At 43.4% G+C, this 20,916-nt stretch overlaps 1 protein-coding gene across 1 annotated transcript in view; it reads left to right on the forward strand.

Annotated features, from left to right (window-relative positions):
* The window catches only part of SETD7 (SET domain containing 7, histone lysine methyltransferase), a 30,431-nt gene extending 9,960 nt beyond the window's left edge, over positions 1-20,471 (forward strand). Inside the window, exons 2-8 of the mRNA XM_081333027.1 lie at positions 3,979-4,108; positions 5,685-5,886; positions 14,038-14,227; positions 16,524-16,605; positions 17,625-17,742; positions 18,769-18,926; positions 19,218-20,471. Coding sequence (XP_081189153.1) covers positions 3,979-4,108; positions 5,685-5,886; positions 14,038-14,227; positions 16,524-16,605; positions 17,625-17,742; positions 18,769-18,926; positions 19,218-19,398 — 1,061 coding nt within the window. The 3' untranslated portion in view covers positions 19,399-20,471. The remainder of the gene's footprint in view (positions 1-3,978; positions 4,109-5,684; positions 5,887-14,037; positions 14,228-16,523; positions 16,606-17,624; positions 17,743-18,768; positions 18,927-19,217) is intronic.
* Positions 20,472-20,916: the final 445 nt, after the last annotated feature.

Consider the following 20,916-nt stretch of genomic DNA (forward strand, 5'->3'; position numbering starts at 1 on the left):
GAACGGAGACCTGCCGAGGTTTGGGGACGTTTGGGGAGGCGCCCAAACCTCCCCAAACAGGAACGGAGACCTGCCGAGGTTTGGGGACGTTTGGGGAGGCGCCCAAACCTCCCCAAAGGTCGGCAGGTCTGCGCGGAGGAACGGAGACCTGCCGAGGTTTGGGGAGGCGCCCAAACCTCCCCAAACAGGAACGGAGACCTGCCGAGGTTTGGGGACGTTTGGGGAGGCGCCCAAACCTCCCCAAAGGTCGGCAGGTCTGCGCGGAGGAACGGAGACCTGCCGAGGTTTGGGGAGGCGCCCAAACCTCCCCAAAGGTCGGCAGGAGGAACGGAGACCTGCCGAGGTTTGGGGAGGTTTGGGGAGGCGCCCAAACCTCCCCAAAGGTCGGCAGGAGGAACGGAGACCTGCCGAGGTTTGGGGAGGCGCCCAAACCTCCCCAAAGGTCGGCAGGAGGAACGGAGACCTGCCGAGGTTTGGGGAGGCGCCCAAACCTCCCCAAAGGTCGGCAGGAGGAACGGAGACCTGGGGAGGTTTGGGGAGGCGCCCAAACCTCCCCAAAGGTCGGCAGGAGGAACGGAGACCTGCCGACGTTTGGGGAGGTTTGGGGAGGCGCCCAAACCTCCCCAAAGGTCGGCAGGAGGAACGGAGACCTGCCGACGAGCCGCGGCCACACAGGGTATTCCTGTGTATTCAGGCTTGCAAAATGGCGGATCGAGCCTCTGCTGGCGGCAGAGGCTTGCAGAACGGCGGATCGGCTTATACTCGAGTCAATAACTTTTTCCAGTTTTGGGGGGTGAAATTGGGGGTCTCGGCTTATACTCGAGTCGGCTTATACTCAAGTATATACGGTATTTGAATCCCACCACTGGGTGTACACCTGGTTACCTGGATTTGATAGGGATGTTCCTGGCTCTGGAAAAAGTGGTAGTGACCCTTTCTTGAAAAGGCCATCTCCTGATCCAGCAATTCGGGGCAGTTTTCACTCCTTTTAGATAAGATTGTTGATGAGAATCAAACCGGAATGGCTAGTCAGTATTAATAGGGGAAGAGTATTAAGCCCATAATTGTTCTAGTGCAGATTACCACAATGCTAGGCTTCTCCCCAAATTATTTAAAGTCTTTATAAAACTGTGGGAAAGATTATCAATTGGTTTGAGATAAAAGTATCATTGGTATGCTAATGATACTGAGCTGTACATCACCACTTTAGACCAGGTCAAGGATGCTGTAAAGATATTAAGTAAGTGTTAGGAACTGGTTGTGAAGAAACAAATTCTGATTAAACTCTAGTAAGTCAGAGGTATTGTTCATCCATAAAAATATTCCGCTTTCCTGAAACCTGGTTCCAGCTGTGGCTCTGAGTGGACTAGAATGGTCTTTTCTCAACTTCAGCTAATATGCCAGTTATAACCTTACCCGGACTCAAGCACAGTAATGATTCATGAGCTTATTACAGTGAGATTATTACATTGAACTAATGCAATATATTCTACTTTGAGGATAATGTAGAAGTATTGCTGATATAGAAAGCAGGAACCCAGGCTGCTGTGATCCCAGCATTGCAAAAGAAAACTTATTTTATGGGTGATACACTGATTTGGGCACCATTCAAAATGCTATTACATAGGAAGTTAATACAGGACAAAGCGCTGGGTTACCTCAGCAACTACATTGCCCCAAATTATTTTGCCCATCCTAGCTGATAAGCCTGTTGTAAGACCCTGCCCCCAGGTGAGGTGAGGTGGGCATGGGCCTAAAGATAAATTTGTGGAATATGGCTCTAATTTTGTGAAATATGTTGACCCTGAAAGCATACGTAGCCATTTAGGAGGCTTCTTAAACATCTTCCATTTCAAATAGGCCTTTGAGGATGTTGATAAGTGGAAGGAGGGTGGTCATCTTATTTTTTATTAGTTGGTGCTTACTTAAAATTCTTATACTTAAACAACAAAAGCAAATTATAATAACACATCTGTGGATTTTAACACATTTCCCTGGAATTGGAGATCTTGGATGATGGGGATTTCTTGCTTGTCTCAGTGTCACTTTGTCCCACATAAAAATGTTACAAGAAACATGATATATTTGAAAATCCCATTCACCAGTTTTCATATTGCTACAAACATAGAAATCTGTTACTCGGGTATAAAATATGCTGTAATGGGACTGTTTGCATTGTGACTTTTAGTATTGTTATTAGAAGAGGTGAGATAATAAAGATCCCTGATTGTTTTGTTCACCTTTACTTCTGTGCTATTTATTTCATTTGTACAATCTCTACATTTATTCACACTGAAAGAATTTTCCAATGTCTCTAACATCCTTTGTTCTAATCAATCCAAATATTGCCAATGTTTCTACATCTCTCTTATATTCAATAGTATTATGAACTTTGAAAGTTTAGCAAAATGTGATCAACCTTTGAACATGTTGATTCCAAGGAAGTAAAACTATCAGATCAATAATTCATTGTCAAGCTCTATAACAGGGTTGTCAAACTCAATTTCATTGAGGGCCGCATCAGCATTGCGGTTGCCCTCAGGGGGCCGGGTGGGTATGGCCAGGGTGGGCGTAGCCTACTGGGTGGGCGTGGCTAGAGTGCGTATGGCCTACTGGCTGGGCATGGCCAGCTCTACATCGTTCGCATCAAGGGTGCCTATGGGGGCCTGGGCAGGAGTGGGACAGATCTGAGGGTCTCTGGGCCAGGGCCAAGGCAGTGGGGGCCGTTCCCTCACTGTTTCTAGGATGGCTTCGCGGGCCACATGAAACCACTTTGCGGGCCGGATCTAGCCCCTGGGCCTTGTGTTTGACATGTCTGCTCTATAAAGATGCTGTGGAACAAATGTCAACTATAGTTAGCAATGCAGTCTGATACAATTACAAGTCAGTGTTGTCTGAAAACTGACAGTAATAAAATCTATGCTTTCTTGGGCAGCTGATGCAGTTTTCACTCTTGCAGATAACCAGGTAAGTGGCATTACCTGCAATATGCACTTTTTTAAAAAAAAACTGATCTGAGTCAAAACTAAGAACAAATATTTCAATTGACTAAATATTATAATGTCAGGAAATAAACCATTGGAAACAATATAACCTAAGAATTATTACAAGTGCATAACAAGATACAGTAAAAGATACATTTGAATAAAAACACATTTCTCGTATATCTAAAAATGTCCCGCTGTTTGAATTGAGTTCCTGTTTTCTGTCCTTGTATGTCTAGATCTGTAGAAAATGGAGTAAAATAAAACCTATGACTCCGTACAAATTTGGTACAGTATGCATTAAATTTGCTGCAACATTCCTGCTGTCAAAATGATGTCCTGTATAAATTTGGGATATAATGAAATAAACTGAGTTGTGTTGACTCATCTGATTTGGTCATATTTATTTATCTCACTGTGTCATGCTTCAAAATGTTTTCACTTGTCTACTTCATATATCAAAAATGTGCAGGTTTATTCATGGGATACAGACTCTTTGGGATCATGCAGATATAAAAAAGTTTGAAAATATATCACCCATGATTTATTGGGGTGTGTGTCTGCGTTATTTTATTTGCTTGGCATAAGGGTCATTTTACATCAATGAACTAGGTCAGTAGCACTTGTCTGATAGCTACATTTCTACATGCATAGATTTCCTTAATAGAATGTAATCTCTCCCATAATACCAGTTTTACAGAATGCTGGTCATTTGGACCTTATGCTATTCTTTCATTCTCCACTCAGAACATATATTCGATTCTGAAAGAGGAGAGAGATGTATTTATCAGTGTCTTAAATAATAATTTAAGTGGATAAATACTATATTTCTACTGAATTTATAAATACTCAAGCAGTATAAGGGCAATGTGCTAGAGGAATTTGAGTTAGTTTGGCTGGATAAAATCAGTGTCCAATGCTGTTTCTTGTAAGAACAGATTGCTTGTGTGAGTCCCACTGGTTTTCAAGATAGTTTTTTATTGTTATTTTTTAGGAACACTTGATGATGATGATATGCCCCATGGGTTTTGTATAGTCACATATTCTTCCACAGACAGATTTGAAGGGAACTTTGTGCATGGAGAAAAGAATGGTCATGGAAAATTCTTCTTCTTTGATGGAAGGTAGACATCACAATGTTTATGAGTTCTTTTACTGGATTCTGAATTCATATTTAGCCAGAGTGTTTTAGACACAAATATATGATGTATCAAAATTAGTGGGTAGGCTTAACATACTGAACTAGTACCTATGATTTCTAAACCACAGTGTTTGGAAACATAAAACATGTTGATCTATGAAATAAATAAATCAACAGTATGACTTAGGATGTTAGAGATAGTCTTTGACTTACAACCATTCATTTAGTGACTGTTCAACATTACAACAGCACTGAAAAATCTGTACAAAGTTCAACAGGTACAACCATGGCAACATCTGGAGGTCAGATGATTGACGTTCAGATGATTGGCAATTGGTATATATTTATGAGGGTTGCAGCATCCCATTTGCAACCAGTCCGATCAGCTTCCAACAAGCGAAGTCAGTGAGCGAAGCCAAATTTGTTTAATGACCATGTGATTCACTTAACTGCAGTGATTTACTTAACAATTGTAAAAAATTGGGCATAACTCACTTAACAATTGCTTTGTTTAACATTGAAAATTCTGGTCCAAATTGTGGTCCTGAATTAAGAACTACCTGACTATTTATTTGCTGGGTTTACTTTAAAAAAAATGCAATCAAGTACAATGATATGTTACAAGCTCCATTGGCTTTATACTGTTATTTATTTATTTTAAAGATTAATGTTCTTTTTAAAAAAAAATTATAATGCTTTATAATGGTGGGATAATCATTGATAAAGCGAAGTAACAAATTACTTGTGCTGTAGAACTTATGATTGGTCCTGCATTCTTTGACTTCTGTTCTATATTATATGGAACAAAAATAATTATTAAGTTCTTACCAAAAATAAGTAAGTTATAAATAGTAGACATGTTCTTGATCTTTTCTAAGTTCTTTAGTTCATGTTCTTTTCTGTGAAGTCATTTTGATGCCTTTATATAGTGTGTATATGATTTGAAGCCACACATATCATTGTCTCTTTAAGCTCCTTAACCCAAAATGCTGAAAATGGAACTAGAACTAAATCACTTTCCTCTTTGCCACAACTTTGCAATAACTGACCATTTCTTTAAATGGAAAAGAGCAATAGCTATATCATAAGGTCACAATGTATAAGACATATTACAAAGTATCACTCTTCACTATATAAAATTTATCAGAAAAGGCAGGTTTTTAAAAACCTTTAAATAAACTAAAGCTGTGATTTACATCACAAAAAACAGAAATAAATTGATCATAAAAAAAATCTTGGACATGAATAGTCTGTCCGATAGGGCAAGTTTTCAAATTATACTGAAAGGAAGCCAAAGAAGAAAGAAATAAAAAACTCTAAGGAGTAATATCACAGAACTGTGGTGCAAGCACTAAGTAGTCCATCTTTCTTAAGGTCACTCACTTTGTTACCCATCTCAGATACAAACAGCAAGGTCTTTAAAGAAGATATGAAGAACTTCTATTTAAAAGGAGGACACGTTTAGGTAAACAGATCTTAAATTAGGAAGGGTCTTAATTTTTTTCTCTGTAAAAGAGATAAAATAATCATTTCTACACTATCCTTTTTTTCTTTGCTAGCACTCTAGAAGGCTTTTATGTTGATGATAGTCTGCAAGGCCAGGGAATATACACCTATGAGGATGGAGGCGCACTTCATGGGACTTACATTGATGGTGAACTGAATGGGCCAGCTCAGGAATATGATGCTGATGGACGATTGGTCTTCAAAGGGCAATACAAAGATAATATTCGGCATGGATTTTGTTGGATTTACTATTCAGTAAGTTGGATTATTTTTCTTATATATTTCAGCATGTAACATTAACAGTTATACCAAAGAATCTACGGGGTTCAAGAGAGAGCTTCACATCAACACAGTGCAGGCTTCATCTCTTTAGTACATATATGTGATGAAAAATGCATTACAAAAGTGGCAGAAATTGTTACACAGCAATACAATGCTGTTTTCGTTATTTTGTTCACTTCTTCACAGCTAAATGGAGATACAGTAGCTTGTTACAGTTTGGATGCAAATGAGTATCTTATTTTATTACAGTTGTGTACAGTATTGCCAAATCTGGACTGACTAATGGAAGTTTACAATATAATAAAAATTATACAAGTATACATGTATACTACAAGTATATAACTAAAACAAGAAAGAAGATAAAAAATAAGAAAAATAAATAAGCATAGTGGAATACAGTTGTTCATAGCAATGCAAGTTTAAATGCAGAAAAGTTCCACCTTAGGAGTTTTATAGAGTGGATCCAGGTTGGCTCCTACATAAACTGTTTGCTGCCGTGTGTCAATTTTGGGCACATAAACAAATGCATGAACTATCTTGTGTGGCTTAGATAAAGGTTTTAATAAATATTTTTGAGACAATCTTAACCAATTTTGATATAGAATAATTACAGCAGAATTGCTGTTATTTCATGAATGAATGAATGGCTCTATTCAGGATGCTAAGGCTAGTGACACTTTGCCTTGGTAAATACGGAGCTGGTTCTATGGAGACATCCCTCCATTGGCAACAAAATGTTCTCAGTTATGTAACTTGAAGAACAAAGCATGCTATTGGATTCCTATACATAGCATGCTTTTCCTGTCTTCTTTCAAAATAGGTTTGAAGGCAGTGTTAAGCTATGGAAGAAGACTGAATAATAGCCCTTTGCATTCAGTTCTGAATTGTCCCTAGGAAAGTAAGAAAAAATATATCTTGCTTTGCAGCCATAATTAGCAAAGAACCATATTACTAAAGTATTTTATATGCAATATTCTTCACCATGATACCCTTTAAAGCAGACTTGTCAAACTGCTGGCCCACAGGCCAGATGCATCATGCCGAAACCGCACCCACCCCAATGCCGGCAATGGGGGAAAAAGTCGTGATACGTCGCAGGACATCACATGACATTGCGAGTTTGACATGCCTGCTTTAAACATACTGAGGACTACTGTTCTTCAATTTACTTCTCAACACGGGAATAGCAGTTGCATGATATCTGAAGATTGCCAACTTGGAAAAAGCTATATGAATGTTTGGCAAAATTAATGAACTCAAATGCAGCATAATCCTTTCTCCAAGTTATGCTAGCTGAGAAGCACAGGATGAAACACATAACATTTCTGCCCATGGAAAGAACTTTCTGTCATCTGAAAGTTGACAGAACTATTTTTTAATATTTTATTGGAAGATTTTAAAATTATGAGCTGTCAAAACTTTTTTTTTGAAAACCCAAATAAACCCACCAGCAGAATTGTTCTGTTGGTTAAGATATATTGAGCTCAAAATAGAGAATAGAGAAAGATAGAGAAAAACTGGGAAAAGAGAAGAGCTGAGTTACATTTTTATTTATTTATTTATTTATTTATTTATTTATTTATTTATTTATTTATTTATTTATTTATTTGTTTGTTTGTTTGTTTTATATACCGCCCTTCTCCCGGAGGACTCAGGGCGGTGTACAGAGCAATAAAGTAAGAAAAATACAATAAAAACAGAGTAAGAAAATTACAACAGAGTAAGAAAATTGTAAAACCCAAATCCATCAGGCCAGGCCGGCTTGTTGGAATAGATACCGGTAAGTTTTTAGATCACGCCGGAAGGAGCGAAGGTCGGGGGCCATCCGGATTTCAGCTGGTAAGCGGTTCCAAAGGATTGGCGCACCCACCGAGAATGCCCTCCCCCTGGGGGTCACCAGCCAACATTCTCTGGCCGGTGGCACCCTGAGGAGGCCCTCTCTGTGGGAGCGCACAGGACGGAGGGATGTTGACGCTGGCAGTAGGTGCTCCCCTAGGTAATCCGGACCCACGCCATGTAGGGCTTTGTATGTCATCACTATCACCTTAAATTTCACCCGGAAGGCAACTGGAAGCCAGTGCAGCTCACGGAGCAGAGGTGTAATATGGGAGTATCGGGAAACCCCCAAAAGCATTCGTGCAGCTGCACTTTGCACCAGCTGAAGCTTCCGAGTGGTTCTCAAGGGCAGCCCCATGTAAAGAGTGTTGCAGTAGTCAAGACGAGAGGTCACAAGTGCATGGGTGACTGTACGCAAGGCATCCAGGTCCAGATAGGATCGCAGCTGGTGCACCAGACGAACCTGAGCGAAGGCCCCTCTAGTCACAGCTCCTATATGATCTTCTAAGGAGAGCTGTGAATCTAAGAGGACACCCAGATTGCGAGCCTTATCTACGGGGGGTAATAACATTGCATTCAAATGACAAAAACGAGGACAACAGCAGCAGCGGCGACAGCTCTCCAGCCCCCAGTCGGATCATCTGTCCCAGGAGCCTAACAGCGACGGTGGCAGTGGCGGCGAGGCGTCTCCGGCCCGCCCCTAAGCCACTACAGCCACTGCAGCCATCCGAGAGGGGCCGGCAGCTCTGCTCTGCCCCGGCCCCCTGATCGACTCCCGGGCAGCGGCGGCGTCTCTGAGCGATCAACGGAGGCGCCGCGGACCAGCTGGGTGGCGGAGGCAGCGGCATCGTCAGCAACGGCGACGGTGAGAGCTCCGCGGGGCCCTAGTCTGTCGTCTCCCCACGGGCCTGAACACCGGCGGAGGCAGTGGCGGTGTGGCGCCTCCGACCCGCCCCTGAGCCGCTGCAGCTGTTGCAGCCATCCGGAGTGGGGCCGGCATCTCCGCCCTTCCTCGGCTCCCTGATATGCCCCCTGGGCAACGGCGGCATCTGCGAAGATCAAGAAAGGCGCCGCAGATCAGCTGGATCAGCTGGGCGGCGGAAGTGGCAGCCGCAGCAGCCACCCTGAGCAGGACCGGAGTCACTGCTCTGCCTCGACCTCCTGGCCTGCTCCTGAATAGCGGCGGCGTCTCCATGGGATCAAGGAGACGGCGCAGACCGGCTATGCGGGCCCGATCGACCACCTCCGAGGGGCCTTTGACAGCGGCGCTAGCAGCAACGGCCTGGCATCTCCGGCCCACCCCCAGAACCTCTGCAACCGTCTTGAGTGAGGGCCAGCGCCTTGTCCTTCCTCGACCACCTTGACCTAGCCCTAGGCGGCGGCACTTCCGATCTACATCAGGGAGATGCCGCGGACCAGCGGATCTGGGGAGCAGCTATGCAGCGGAGCAGCAGCGAAAGCATCAGCAGCGTAAGCTTCTCCAGACCCCGGTCGACCACTTTTACCAAGAACCCTCGACGGCAGCACTACTAGACGCGGCGTGGCGTCTCCGGCCCGCACCCTGGGTGCCGATGGTGTCTCCGTGCCGAACTTCAACCAAAAGACGCCACGATGCAGCTGACCAGTGGAGATAGCGGCGACTAGACCACCGAGGCCATCATCATCTTGCCTCTACCAACTCTCAACCCCCCTGCCCACCCTCGCCCCACAGGACATGATAGGCCTGGGTGCAAGCCACGGTGGCAGAGTGGCTTGACCTTACACCTGCAGCCCCATAGAGGTGAGAGCTCTATGGGGTATGCTTCACCCAGAGTGGGTCCTGGACCACCCCCGGAAGCAGAGTCACAACCCATCGTGAGAGGATGGGGAGTGGCCTGCTTCTGGGGTTCACCCAGCCAAGTGGCAGTGGCTGGGTGACGGTCCAGATACCCACCTACCCAACTCAACCCTCCTTCCAATTCTCCACCGAGGGGACCGCCTTCCCAAAAAAACCCTGTGACTCTATGCTTCTCCAATATTCGAGCACAGACCTACACGCCCTCAGGAGTTCCCCCCTCTCCTGGGTGCGTCCCGCCTACAATACATCGAATCTCGATGACGGGCCCGACCATTGGGCCTCTGAGAGATGGCCAGGCAGGGTCAGGGGCCTCCAGCACAAGTCCAACAAGAGGCCCCTGGTTAAGTTCCTAGTTAAGTTCTTTGTCGGGTTAGGGAGGGGGGCGGGAAAAGACTATGGTTGTTCGGTGAAGGCGGGCCTTCCAGCTACCATAGCGCAGGCCAGGCCTACGACCATTCGCGAAGGTGGAGAACGAGGACCAGTCGCCGAGAAAGCCCAGTGGCGAGCTGACGAACAGCCAATTCCCAGGATGGTGGGGAACGGCAGAAGGTGCACAAGCAGAGGGCCGTATCGTCACCAGGAGAGTCATCTCCGCTCTGTACAAGCGGTGAGACGCTCCGACCCTCTGTACTTCCCCCGAGGACCCGGGAGCGAAGGTGTGCAGCCTCCTATGCTCAGGCTGGTCTACCTAAATGCCAGGTCCGTAGCTAACAAGGCTCACCTTGTTCGTGACCTAGTGGAGAGCGAGCACGCGGACCTGGCTTGCATCACGGAAACCTGGCTGGGCCCAGAGGGTGGTGTCCCTCTGGTTGACCTCTGCCCGCCAGGTTTCCAGGTGCTGCACCAGCCTCGGGCCCACGGGAGGGGCGGAGGAGTGGCAGTAATCATCAGGGAGTCCCTTAGCCCGCGAGAGACCACCGTCCCTCAGATAGTCGGGTGTGAGTCTCTCCTTCTGAGATACGGCCCGGGGGCGCAGTTGGGCCTGCTGCTGGCGTACCTACCACCTAATCGTGCAGCGGCAGCCCTGCCCAAGCTACTCGATGTCCTCTCAGGGTTGGTGGTTGAATTCCCAAAACTCATGGTCTTGGGCGACTTTAACCTACCGTCCCTGGGAGGATCGTCCGAACTAGCTCGGGAGTTCATGGCTTCCATGGTGGCCATGGACCTGTCGCAAATAATTTCTGGACCGACTCATGAGGGAGGCCACACCCCCGACTTGGTGTTCTTGTCTGGACGGTGGCGTGATGATATCGGTGGGGGCGCCATGACCGTTACGCCCCTGTCATGGACCGATCATCACCTCCTACGGCTAGACTTCCCCTTTGCCACCCCCCGCCGTGGGTGCATGGTGCCAACCAGATGGTACCGCCCTAGGCGCCTAATGGACCCTGATAGGTTCCAGGCAGCGCTTGGGGACCCACATGCACTCCCTGCTCACAGCTCGGCGGATGCCTTAGTGGAAGCCTGGGAAAGGGCAGCCACAGAGGCTCTGGACCGAGTTGTACCCCTGCGGCCCCTGACCCAGCGCAGATCCCAGCGAGCCCCATGGTTCACCGCGGAGCTCCGGGAGATGAAGCGTCGGAGACGGGGCCTAGAGAGCCGTTGGAGATCCAGTCGATCCGAATCCGACCGATTGCGACTAAGAATCCTCACCAGGTCTTATCTCGCAGCGATAAGGGTGGCAAAATCCAATTACTTTTCCACCCTCATCGCGTCCGCAGATAATCGCCCGGCTGCCTTGTTCAGAGTGACTCGCTCCCTACTGAACCAAGAGGTGAGGGAGGAACCCTTGCAGGGTCGAGCCGAGGAATTCGGTCAATATCTGCTGGATAAAATCGCTCGGATTCGAACCGGCCTGGACTCCAACTGGGCAGAGTTGGAGGAACAGGACATGGACAGTCTTGTCGACGTCATCTGGGAGGAATTTGATCCTGTGACTCCGAAGGAAGTGGACAGGATTATGAGGAGGTTGAGCTCCTCCACATGCTTACTGGACCCATGCCCTTCCTGGCTGGCTTATGCAGCTCGAGAGGGGACACGAGGCTGGTTTCTGGCGGTCATCTCTGCTTCTCTGAGTGAGGGTCACTTTCCCACCGCCTTGAAGGAGGCGGTGGTGAGACCTCTCCTCAAGAAGCCCACCTTGGACCCAACCTCATTGAATAACTTTCGTCCAGTCTCCAATCTTCGCTTCCTTGCGAAGGTTGTTGAGAGCGTGGTGGCGCATCAACTTCCTCAGGTCCTGGATGAAGCGGTTTATCTAGACCCGTGCCAATCGGGCTTCAGGCCGGGCTACAGCACGGAGACGGCATTGGTCGCTCTGATGAATGATCTCTGGAGAGCCCGGGACAGGGGCCATTCCTCTGTCCTAGTCTTATTAGACCTTTCGGCGGCTTTCGATACCATCGACCATGGTATCTTGCTGCGGCGCCTCGGGACTGGGAGTGGGAGGCACGGTTCTGCGGTGGTTCTCCTCCTTTCTCCAGGGTCGCTCGCAGTCGGTGCTGGCAGGGGGAGAGAGGTCGACCCCGAGGCCTCTCGTTTGCGGAGTCCCTCAGGGGTCGGTCCTCTCGCCTCTCCTGTTCAACATCTACATGAAACCGCTGGGTGAGATCATTCGTAGCTTTGGAGTAGGGTACCATCAGTATGCTGATGACACCCAGCTTTTCATCTCAACTCCAAACAGCATCAGTGATGCCCTCGACGTGATGTCCCGCTGCCTGAAAGCGGTCCGGGAATGGATGGGGAGGAACAGGCTTCAACTGAACCCGGACAAGACTGAATGGCTGTACGTACCGGCAAGCCAGGATACTCAGATCATTCCACCCCTTAACATCGGGGATGAGTTATTACCCCCTGTTGATAAGGCCCGCAACCTGGATGTCCTCCTAGACTCGCAGCTATCCCTGGAAGATCACATAGGAGCTGTGACCAAGGGGGCCTTCTCCCGGGTTCGACTGGTGCGCCAACTACGACCTTATCTGGACCTGGATGCCTTACGTACAGTCACCCATGCACTTGTGACCTCTCGCCTAGACTACTGTAACGCTCTCTACATGGGGCTGCCCTTGAGATCCACTCGGAAGCTTCAACTGGTGCAAAGTGCAGCTGCACGGACACTTTTGGGGGCCTCCCGATACTCCCATATCACACCTCTCCTCCGTGAGCTGCACTGGCTTCCAGTTGCCTTCCGAGTGAAATTCAAGGTGCTAACAATGACATACAAAGCCCTACATGGCATGGGTCCGGACTACCTACGGGAGCACCTTCTGCCAACGTCAACACCCCTCCGTCCTGTGCGCTCCCACAGAGAGGGCCTCCTCAGGGTGCCACCGCTCAAGGAATGTCGGCTGGTGGCCCCCAGGGGGAGGGCATTCTTAGTGGGTGCGCCAGCCCTCTGGAACTCCTTGCCAACCGAAATCCGGATGGCCCCCGACCTCCGCACCTTCCGGCGCGATTTAAAAACTTACCTGTTCCAGCAGTCCGGCCTGGCCTGATAGCTCTTGGGGTCTCAGTTGTTTTTACTATTGTTTTTCACTATTGTTCAATCTGTATACCTACCTTACTCTGTACACCGCCCCGAGTCCCTCGGGAGAAGGGCGGTTTATAAAAACAAATAAATAAAATAAATAATTAAATAAATAAAAATGCTAATAGAGGCTAGTCATGGAGTTAGATCTGTTATAATTGACAACATATGAAATCCAATAAGAGCAAAAAAATATAGTCCTTTGTATTTTAACTCACCCTTTCAGTCATAATCTCCCTGAAATTTGGATACAGCATATTTTCCAAACTCAGTGGTGACTTAGCTTTGTTAGAATATGTTAGGGTTGAGCTGTTGGTTTTGAAGCAAAACACAGTAAAATTGATTATTTTGTAATTTATTTTGAAAAACGGAACCTGTCACTCAAATAATTTTCCATTAGAGGTAGACAGTTTGAGAATCCCTTGTGAGAGGGCTTTCTTTTTCCTCAGGTTCTACCTTTTAAATTTTAAATGTATACAGTATGTGTTTAAATAAATCCCTTCATCTTTACAGACCAAGCATTTAACATTAATAGGACTGAAATGGTGAGTGGAGAGGTGCAAAAGTCAGAGTAAATAAAAGAATAGGAAATTTGAAAGAATAAAAGTTCTAACTGGCGCTTTTATTGTCCAGATCAGAGTTTTTCCCACTTTGTTCCCTGTAAGTCTAAGATTCTGTGAGAGATTAAGGACAATTTCTTAAAAAAATTCAATCAAACAAAGTCAGTTGTCTAACCTTTGCCTTTTGATCAGGGTACTGGAAATTTAACTTAACTTTTTAAGTTTGGGTTGAAAAAGTTTGAGAACCCCTGATCTCAATATTGAGACTAAAGATTTTGGCTAATAATAATCTTCACTGAATTAAAAAAAATAGCACACAATATTTCCCCTTAATTTTTGGAAATGCTTTTGTTGTTCTTTTTCAGGATGGTGGGTTTCTGGCTGGAGAAGTTAATGAAGAAGGAGAGATGACTGGAGAAAAGCTGGCCTATGTGTACCCTGAGGGAAAGACGGCATATTATGGACACTTCATAGATGGTGAAATGATAGAAGCAAGACTGGCAAAAGTTATACTGACAGAAGAAGAAAAACTACAATTTGATATTGTGCCAGGCAGTAAGTTGTCACTGATGTACTATATTATATCTCATAATGTGTGAATGTCTAGATCAGAGGTAGGCAACCTCAGCTCTTTCATGACTCATGGACTTCAACTCCCAGAATTCCTGAGTCAGCTATGCTGACTCAGGAATTCTGGGAGTTGAAGTCCATGAGTCATAAAAGAGCCGAGGTTGCCTACCCCTGGTCTAGATCCTCTTAAAGATTTGATTACTTTATTAAAGTACTGTATTTACAATATATATTGCCTTTAGGGCCAGAATTCTTCCAATAGCTAATTCTATGTGTTTTACTAAATAATGTAGCAATGTGAACCTATATTTGATGTTAATAGTTACGTTGGCTTTTTATATTTTGAATGCAGATCCCCATTTACAATAGCTGAATATACAAAGGAAAGGAAAGATTCTCAGAACCATATGTAATTACTGTTCCCTTGTGTTTCTTTTTTCAGTCAAGTGGATGAATTTAATTTTAAATGGAGAGCAGACAAAATAAATATAAATATTGTAATCTATAGTCTCATTTCAGGTCAAGAAATACAGCAATATTTGTCAAGCCTTTTTAATTTCCAGTTGTTCGCCTAAACTTTGTCTATTTTCTGGGGCTTACCAAGCACTGTGTTGACTTCCTATCTAGCAGCCATTTCTTGAGCCCTTTCTGAGAGTACTGTTGTTGAATTCCAGATTATAAACTCCTTTGCTCCAGTTCTGTGTGTCTAGTGCATAGTAGCTGGAAGGAACAGAGCAAAAAATAATGAAAAAAGAGAAAAATCTTGTGCTTTTAGAGGCAGTGAATATTGCTACTATCAAGGGGTTACTTCAAGTCAGTTCATAATAATAATAATAAAGTTGGAAGGGACCTTGGAGGTCATCTAATCCAACCCCCTGCTGAGGCAGGAAACCCTAGAGCATTTCAGATAAATGGCTGTCCAATCTTTTCTTAAAAACTTACAGTGTTGGAGCATTCACAGCTTCTGGAGGCAGGTTGTTGCACTGATTAATTGTTCCAATTGTCAGGAAATTTCTCTTTAGTTCTAGGTTGCTTCTCTTTGGTTAGTTTCTATCTGTTGCTTCTTGCCTTGCCTTCAGGTGCTTTGGAGAATAGCTGGACTCCCTCTTCTTTGTGGCAGCCCCTGAGATATTGGAACACTGCTATCGTGTCACCCCTAGTCCTTCTCTTCATTAAACTAGACACACCCAATTCCAGCAACCATTCTTTATATGTTTTTAGCCTCCAGTCCTCTGATCATCTTTGTTGCTCTTCTCTGTACTCTTTCTAGAGTCTCAACATCTTTTTTACATCGTGGTGACCAAAACTGGATGCAGTATTCCAATTGTGGCCTTACCAAGGCATTGTAAAGTGGTATTAACACTTCACGTGATCTTGATTCTATCCCTCTGTTAATGCAGCCTAGCACTGTGTTGGCTTTTTTGGCAGCTGCAGCACACTGCTGGCTCATATTTAAGTGATTGTCCACTAGGACTCCAAGATCCCTCTCACAGTTTCTACTATTGAGCAAGGTACCACCTATACTATACCTGTGCATTTGGTTTTTCCTGCCTAAATGTAGAACCTTACTTTTTTCACATTGAATTTCATTTTGTTAGATAGCGCCCAATGTTTATGCCTTATCTAAAACTATTTGATGTTTTTTCAAGGACCCCAGTTATATAAACAGGCTAAAATAGTGAGATGGTGGCATATACATTTAATAAATAAAAACCATGAAGAAATCTAATTTGTTTTTTGTTTTAAAAGAATTAGATGTGATATGGTGGCTGCTGCTTACTACTTTGGAACAAAACGTAGATTATGATTTAGTGTATGCTTTGACAATAGGTATATTGCAACTCTCTAAGATGATGGCATTTAGGAACAGATCCATTTTTAGAATTTGGTTACCAAGGAAAATACTTCCTAATAGATTTTAGACACTTAATATTTTTAGCCATTTGTTTGATGTGTAATTTTTAAAGTTTTTAAGAAGCATGCAAAAATACTATTTAAGACTAAAGCACACTTAAAAAGAGATCCATTTATATACCTAGTATATGCAAATAGACCTCATTCAGAATTGATTTGCAATTAGTCAAGAACAATTAGTCATTATTTTTGGGTCAAGCTAAAGTCCTATAGAACTACTTACAGTTGGGAAGAAAATTGAAATGTATGTGCAAAATTCTATATTAATTGATCCTAAAATAGTGGTATTTTTTAAGATATTAAATTTGCTTAACACACTGGGTACATTTTTATCCTATATATTATTTTCTGTACTGATTTATTATAGGCCCAGTTTACAGTTTTGATAAATCTACTTCATCCTGCATTTCTACAAGTCCACTTCTTCCTGACCCTTATGAATCAGAGAGGTAGAACGTTTTGTTATATTTTTGTTTTTCCATGCAAATAGTTGCAAATAATATTTCACTAGATTACACAGGACTATACTGTCCATTTACTTCATTTCCAAGCCCAAATTTTAATCCTTTATGACAACATTGAGATTACCACATTTGACATCAGTCTAGTCATATCCTTTTCAAACTGTGCATTGAGCCACACAAGGCTACCCCAGTGAATTCACAATGGTGCTATGGGATCATTAACTGCTAGCTTGAAGTAGTTCACTGTTTTGCATAGCAGCACCATGAAAAAATTACCAAAATACTCAGAATGTTATAAACTGAGAAACTGGGAATCTCTGGTCTAGTCTGTTTTTCCACAAACAGTTTTGACTCCAATCTGTCTACTCCAATCTGAGTATATTGCCTTTGAGTGTGTGTGTGTGTGTCATTACACACACACACATTCACACATACAAGTGAAATAAAATCAAGATGGCAGTCATGAACACATAATCAAGCCCAGTCACTTTTTACATGTATGCAACATATATTAAAATGGGTGGAACTTTGATCTTACAGTCATAACTATCATTTGTTTTTCTGATTACTCCCACAGAGTTCCCTTACAGCATAATTTCATATGATTATACTCAGAAATATGTGTTGTATATTAAACAGGACTAATTCCAAGGCTAATTTCAAAGGATTGCAATTGTGAATAACATAAAAAAGGTTATTTAAACCTTTTTGAAATAAATTGTATATTAGGACTCATTTTAATTATCCACAGATATCCAGAATTTAGGATAATATGAAATGTGTAATTTTAATCTTTCTAAAACATGATACGAATGCCTACTGTAGCCTTTTCCATTAAATGACTTTAAACTATTTGTTTATTTTGACATATTTCAAACTTAACACTTAGCAATATGAGCTTCGCTTCTAGATTCTGATGTATAATAAGATCTGTCCTAGAAACCTTAATGCACATGTATGAAGTTGTAGATCAGATACTATTTTTATTCATTGCTTTAATTTAGGGTCTATGTTGATGCGTCTCTTATTTCCAATGCTGGAGAAGGTTTATTTACTAAAATAGCTGCTGAAGCTGGCACAGTTTTATCTTTTTACAATGGCATACGAATTACACATCAAGAGGTAAAATACAAAAAAATCTTTTCACTGCTTCTGAAACAATTTCCACATTGCTTATTGATATTTCAGTAGTATTTTCATAGTAAATGTTTCATTAAATAGAAAGAAGGAGTGTAGGTTTATGCCATTTGTATTAATAACTGTTGCGCTAATTCACATCTGTTATTTCAGATATATAAAGATCTCCTAGTAGCTATACAGGTATCTTCGACTTACGACCACAATTGAGCCCAAAATTTATGGTGCTAAGTAAGAAATTTGTCAAGCGAGTTTAGCCCCATTTTATGACTTTTTCTTGTCACATTTCTTAATTGAATCACTGCAGTTGTTAAATTAGGCACACAGTTGTTAAGTGAATCTGGTTTCCCCATTGACTTTGTCAGAAGGTTGCAAAAGATGATCACATCACCCCACAACACTACAACCATCATAAATGTGAGTCAGTTGTCAAGCATCTGAACATAAATCGTGACCATGGGGATTTTGTGATACCATGATACCGTGCTCATAAGTGTGAAAAATGGTCATAGGTCACTTTTTTCAGTGCCATTGTAACTTCAAACAGTCTGTAAAGGAACTGTTGTAAGTCAAGGACTACCTGTACTGCATTTATTCTTGGCAATAATAAATGCCATATCCTTCTTCATTTTGTAATATAATTTTGTTAAATACTAAGTAAATTTGTAAGTTCTCTAGTGACGAAAAATTTACACTAGACTGTTTTTTGAGAGAGAGAGATAGATTGAGTTAACACTGAGTTGAGAGCACACACCTGCAGAAAGTCAGCTTTTGTGTAAAATTAATGAAAGAGAAATGTGAAAAATGTGTACCCAGGGTTGCAGGTATAAAACTTTTCTTGAATAGTTATATTGGAGTGGACTATCCTTTTTTCCCTCGTAGCTCTTACCTTGTGTGGCACATTTGGCAAACAGTTTGTATATCTGGTTCTTTCTAACTAAAAAAAATGCATGTGAATTTTGACTTGATAAAAATAAATATTTGTCATAGCAGTATTGTTTTCAATGCCAGGTGGACAGCAGGGACTGGTCTTTGAATGGAAATACGATATCCCTTGATGATGAAACAGTCATAGATGTACCAGAACCTTACAGCCATGTAACCAAATACTGTGCCTCTTTGGGGCACAAGGCAAACCACTCATTCACCCCAAATTCTGTTTACGATTCGTAAGTATTTAACTTCTGCTTGTGACTTGAACTGTTACAATTATACACATTAATGCACTGATTTTGTGACTGTATTTATTATTTTTACACATACCTTGAAGTGGCGAACATATCCAACACACCTTCCTCCTATTTTTCCCACAATAAGATTTAGTACTATTTCTTGTGGGTAAGAATAAAAGATCTTAGAGTAAATGTAATACCACAGTGATTATTGTTTCATATGTAGAAATTAATAACTTGCATTTTTCATCTTGTTTTACTAAATCTCCATGCCTGTTTATTTTCTAGGTTTGTTCACCCTCGCTTTGGACTGATTAAATGTATTCGCACAATTCAAGCGGTGGAGAAGGATGAAGAACTAACAGTGGCTTATGGCTATGATCACAGTTCTCCTGGACAAAATGGGCCAGAAGCACCAGAGTGGTATCTGGCAGAACTAAGAGCCTTCCAAGCTTCCCTGAAAAAATGAAATGCAAGCAGTTTCCCTGTTTAGTACATTGAATCTATGCACTTATCTTTGATGCTGAAATCGGGAGAGCCAATGGTTGATCATGCTGTGATTCTTCAATACTTTTCCCTCTATTAGAAAGAGTGGGAGCCTTTTTTGTTTTTGTTCCTTGCAGACTAATATGTTTTAGCCACTCCTTTAAAATAATCTTTACATTTTAGCTAATGGTGCTAAATGAATTATTTAATATGCTACCGAAGAAAGTGTGGCTTTTTTTTTGTTTTGGCAACTACTGTAGTCTGCATCAGCAGCTGTCAAAATATAGAAAGAGCATCTTTAAAACCAATTTTTTATCTGTACCTTGGTTTCTCTGATTCTGTGCAACTACATTTTGTATTTGCCATATTGTGATGATAATAGAATTGTGCTAAGTTTAATATTCTAGAAAAGCAGTATAATTTCAGAATACTGCTTTATGGCCTTTTTTTGTTTTGGTGCACAACAGACCTCTCTTTACATTATCTTCTTAAAGTCAGCACAAAAGTTTAAATTAATTGTTACATATCGGTTTTTTAAGGCTCTGAGAATAAAATAAATGTGCCTGAAAGACCAGAGCTGCTATAATTTTAATCATTATAATCACATTTGAGTGACTTCTACTAGTGTATATGAGCTTTTTCTACTGCTTGTTTTTGGTTTCTTACACTGGAGAGCATAATGTCAGCTCGTGTAGAACAAGCTGTTCCTCAGATAGTCGGGTGTGAGTCTCTCTTCATGAGATTTGGCTCTGGGGCGCAGTTGGGCTTGCTGCTCGTGTACATTTCGCCTAGTCGCGTAGCGGCAGCCCTGCCCGAGCTGCTCGATGTCCTCTCAGGGTTGGTGGTTGAGTTCCCCAAACTTATAGTTTTGGGAGACGTCAACCTACCATCCCTGGGAGGTTCATCTGAGCTTGCTCGGGAGTTCATGGCTTCCATGACGGCCATGGACCTGACGCAGGTAATTTCTGAGCCAACTCATGAGGGAGGCCACACCCTTGACCTGATTTTCTTATCTGGACGGTGGTTGGATGATCTTGGTGGGGGCTTTCCATTTATTATGCCCCTGTCATGGACCGATCATCACCTCCTGCGGCTGGTCTTCCATTTTGCCACCCCCCGCCGTGGAGGTACGGAGCCAACTAGATGGTACCGCCCCAGACGCCTAATGGATCCTGAGAGATTCCAAGCGGCGCTGGGGTCTCCACCTGCCTCCATTGCTCACAGCTCGGCGGATGCCTTAGTGGAAGCCTGGGAAAGGGCAGCCACTGAGGCACTCGACCGGGTTGTACCCTTGCGGCCCCTGACCCGGCGCAGATCCCAGCGAGCTCCATGGTTCTCTGCGGAGCTCCGGGAGATGAAGCGTCGGAAACGGGGCCTAGAGAGCTGCTGGAGGTCCAGCCGATCTGAACCCGACCGATTGCGGTTAAGAACCTACATTAGGTCTTATCTCGCTGCGATGAGGGAGGCGAGGTGTAATTACTTCTCCACCCTCATCGCGTCC

This window comes from Vipera berus, assembly GCF_964194415.1.
Source record: "Vipera berus genome assembly, chromosome: 7".
In the NCBI taxonomy this organism is placed as follows: Eukaryota; Metazoa; Chordata; class Lepidosauria; order Squamata; family Viperidae; genus Vipera; species Vipera berus.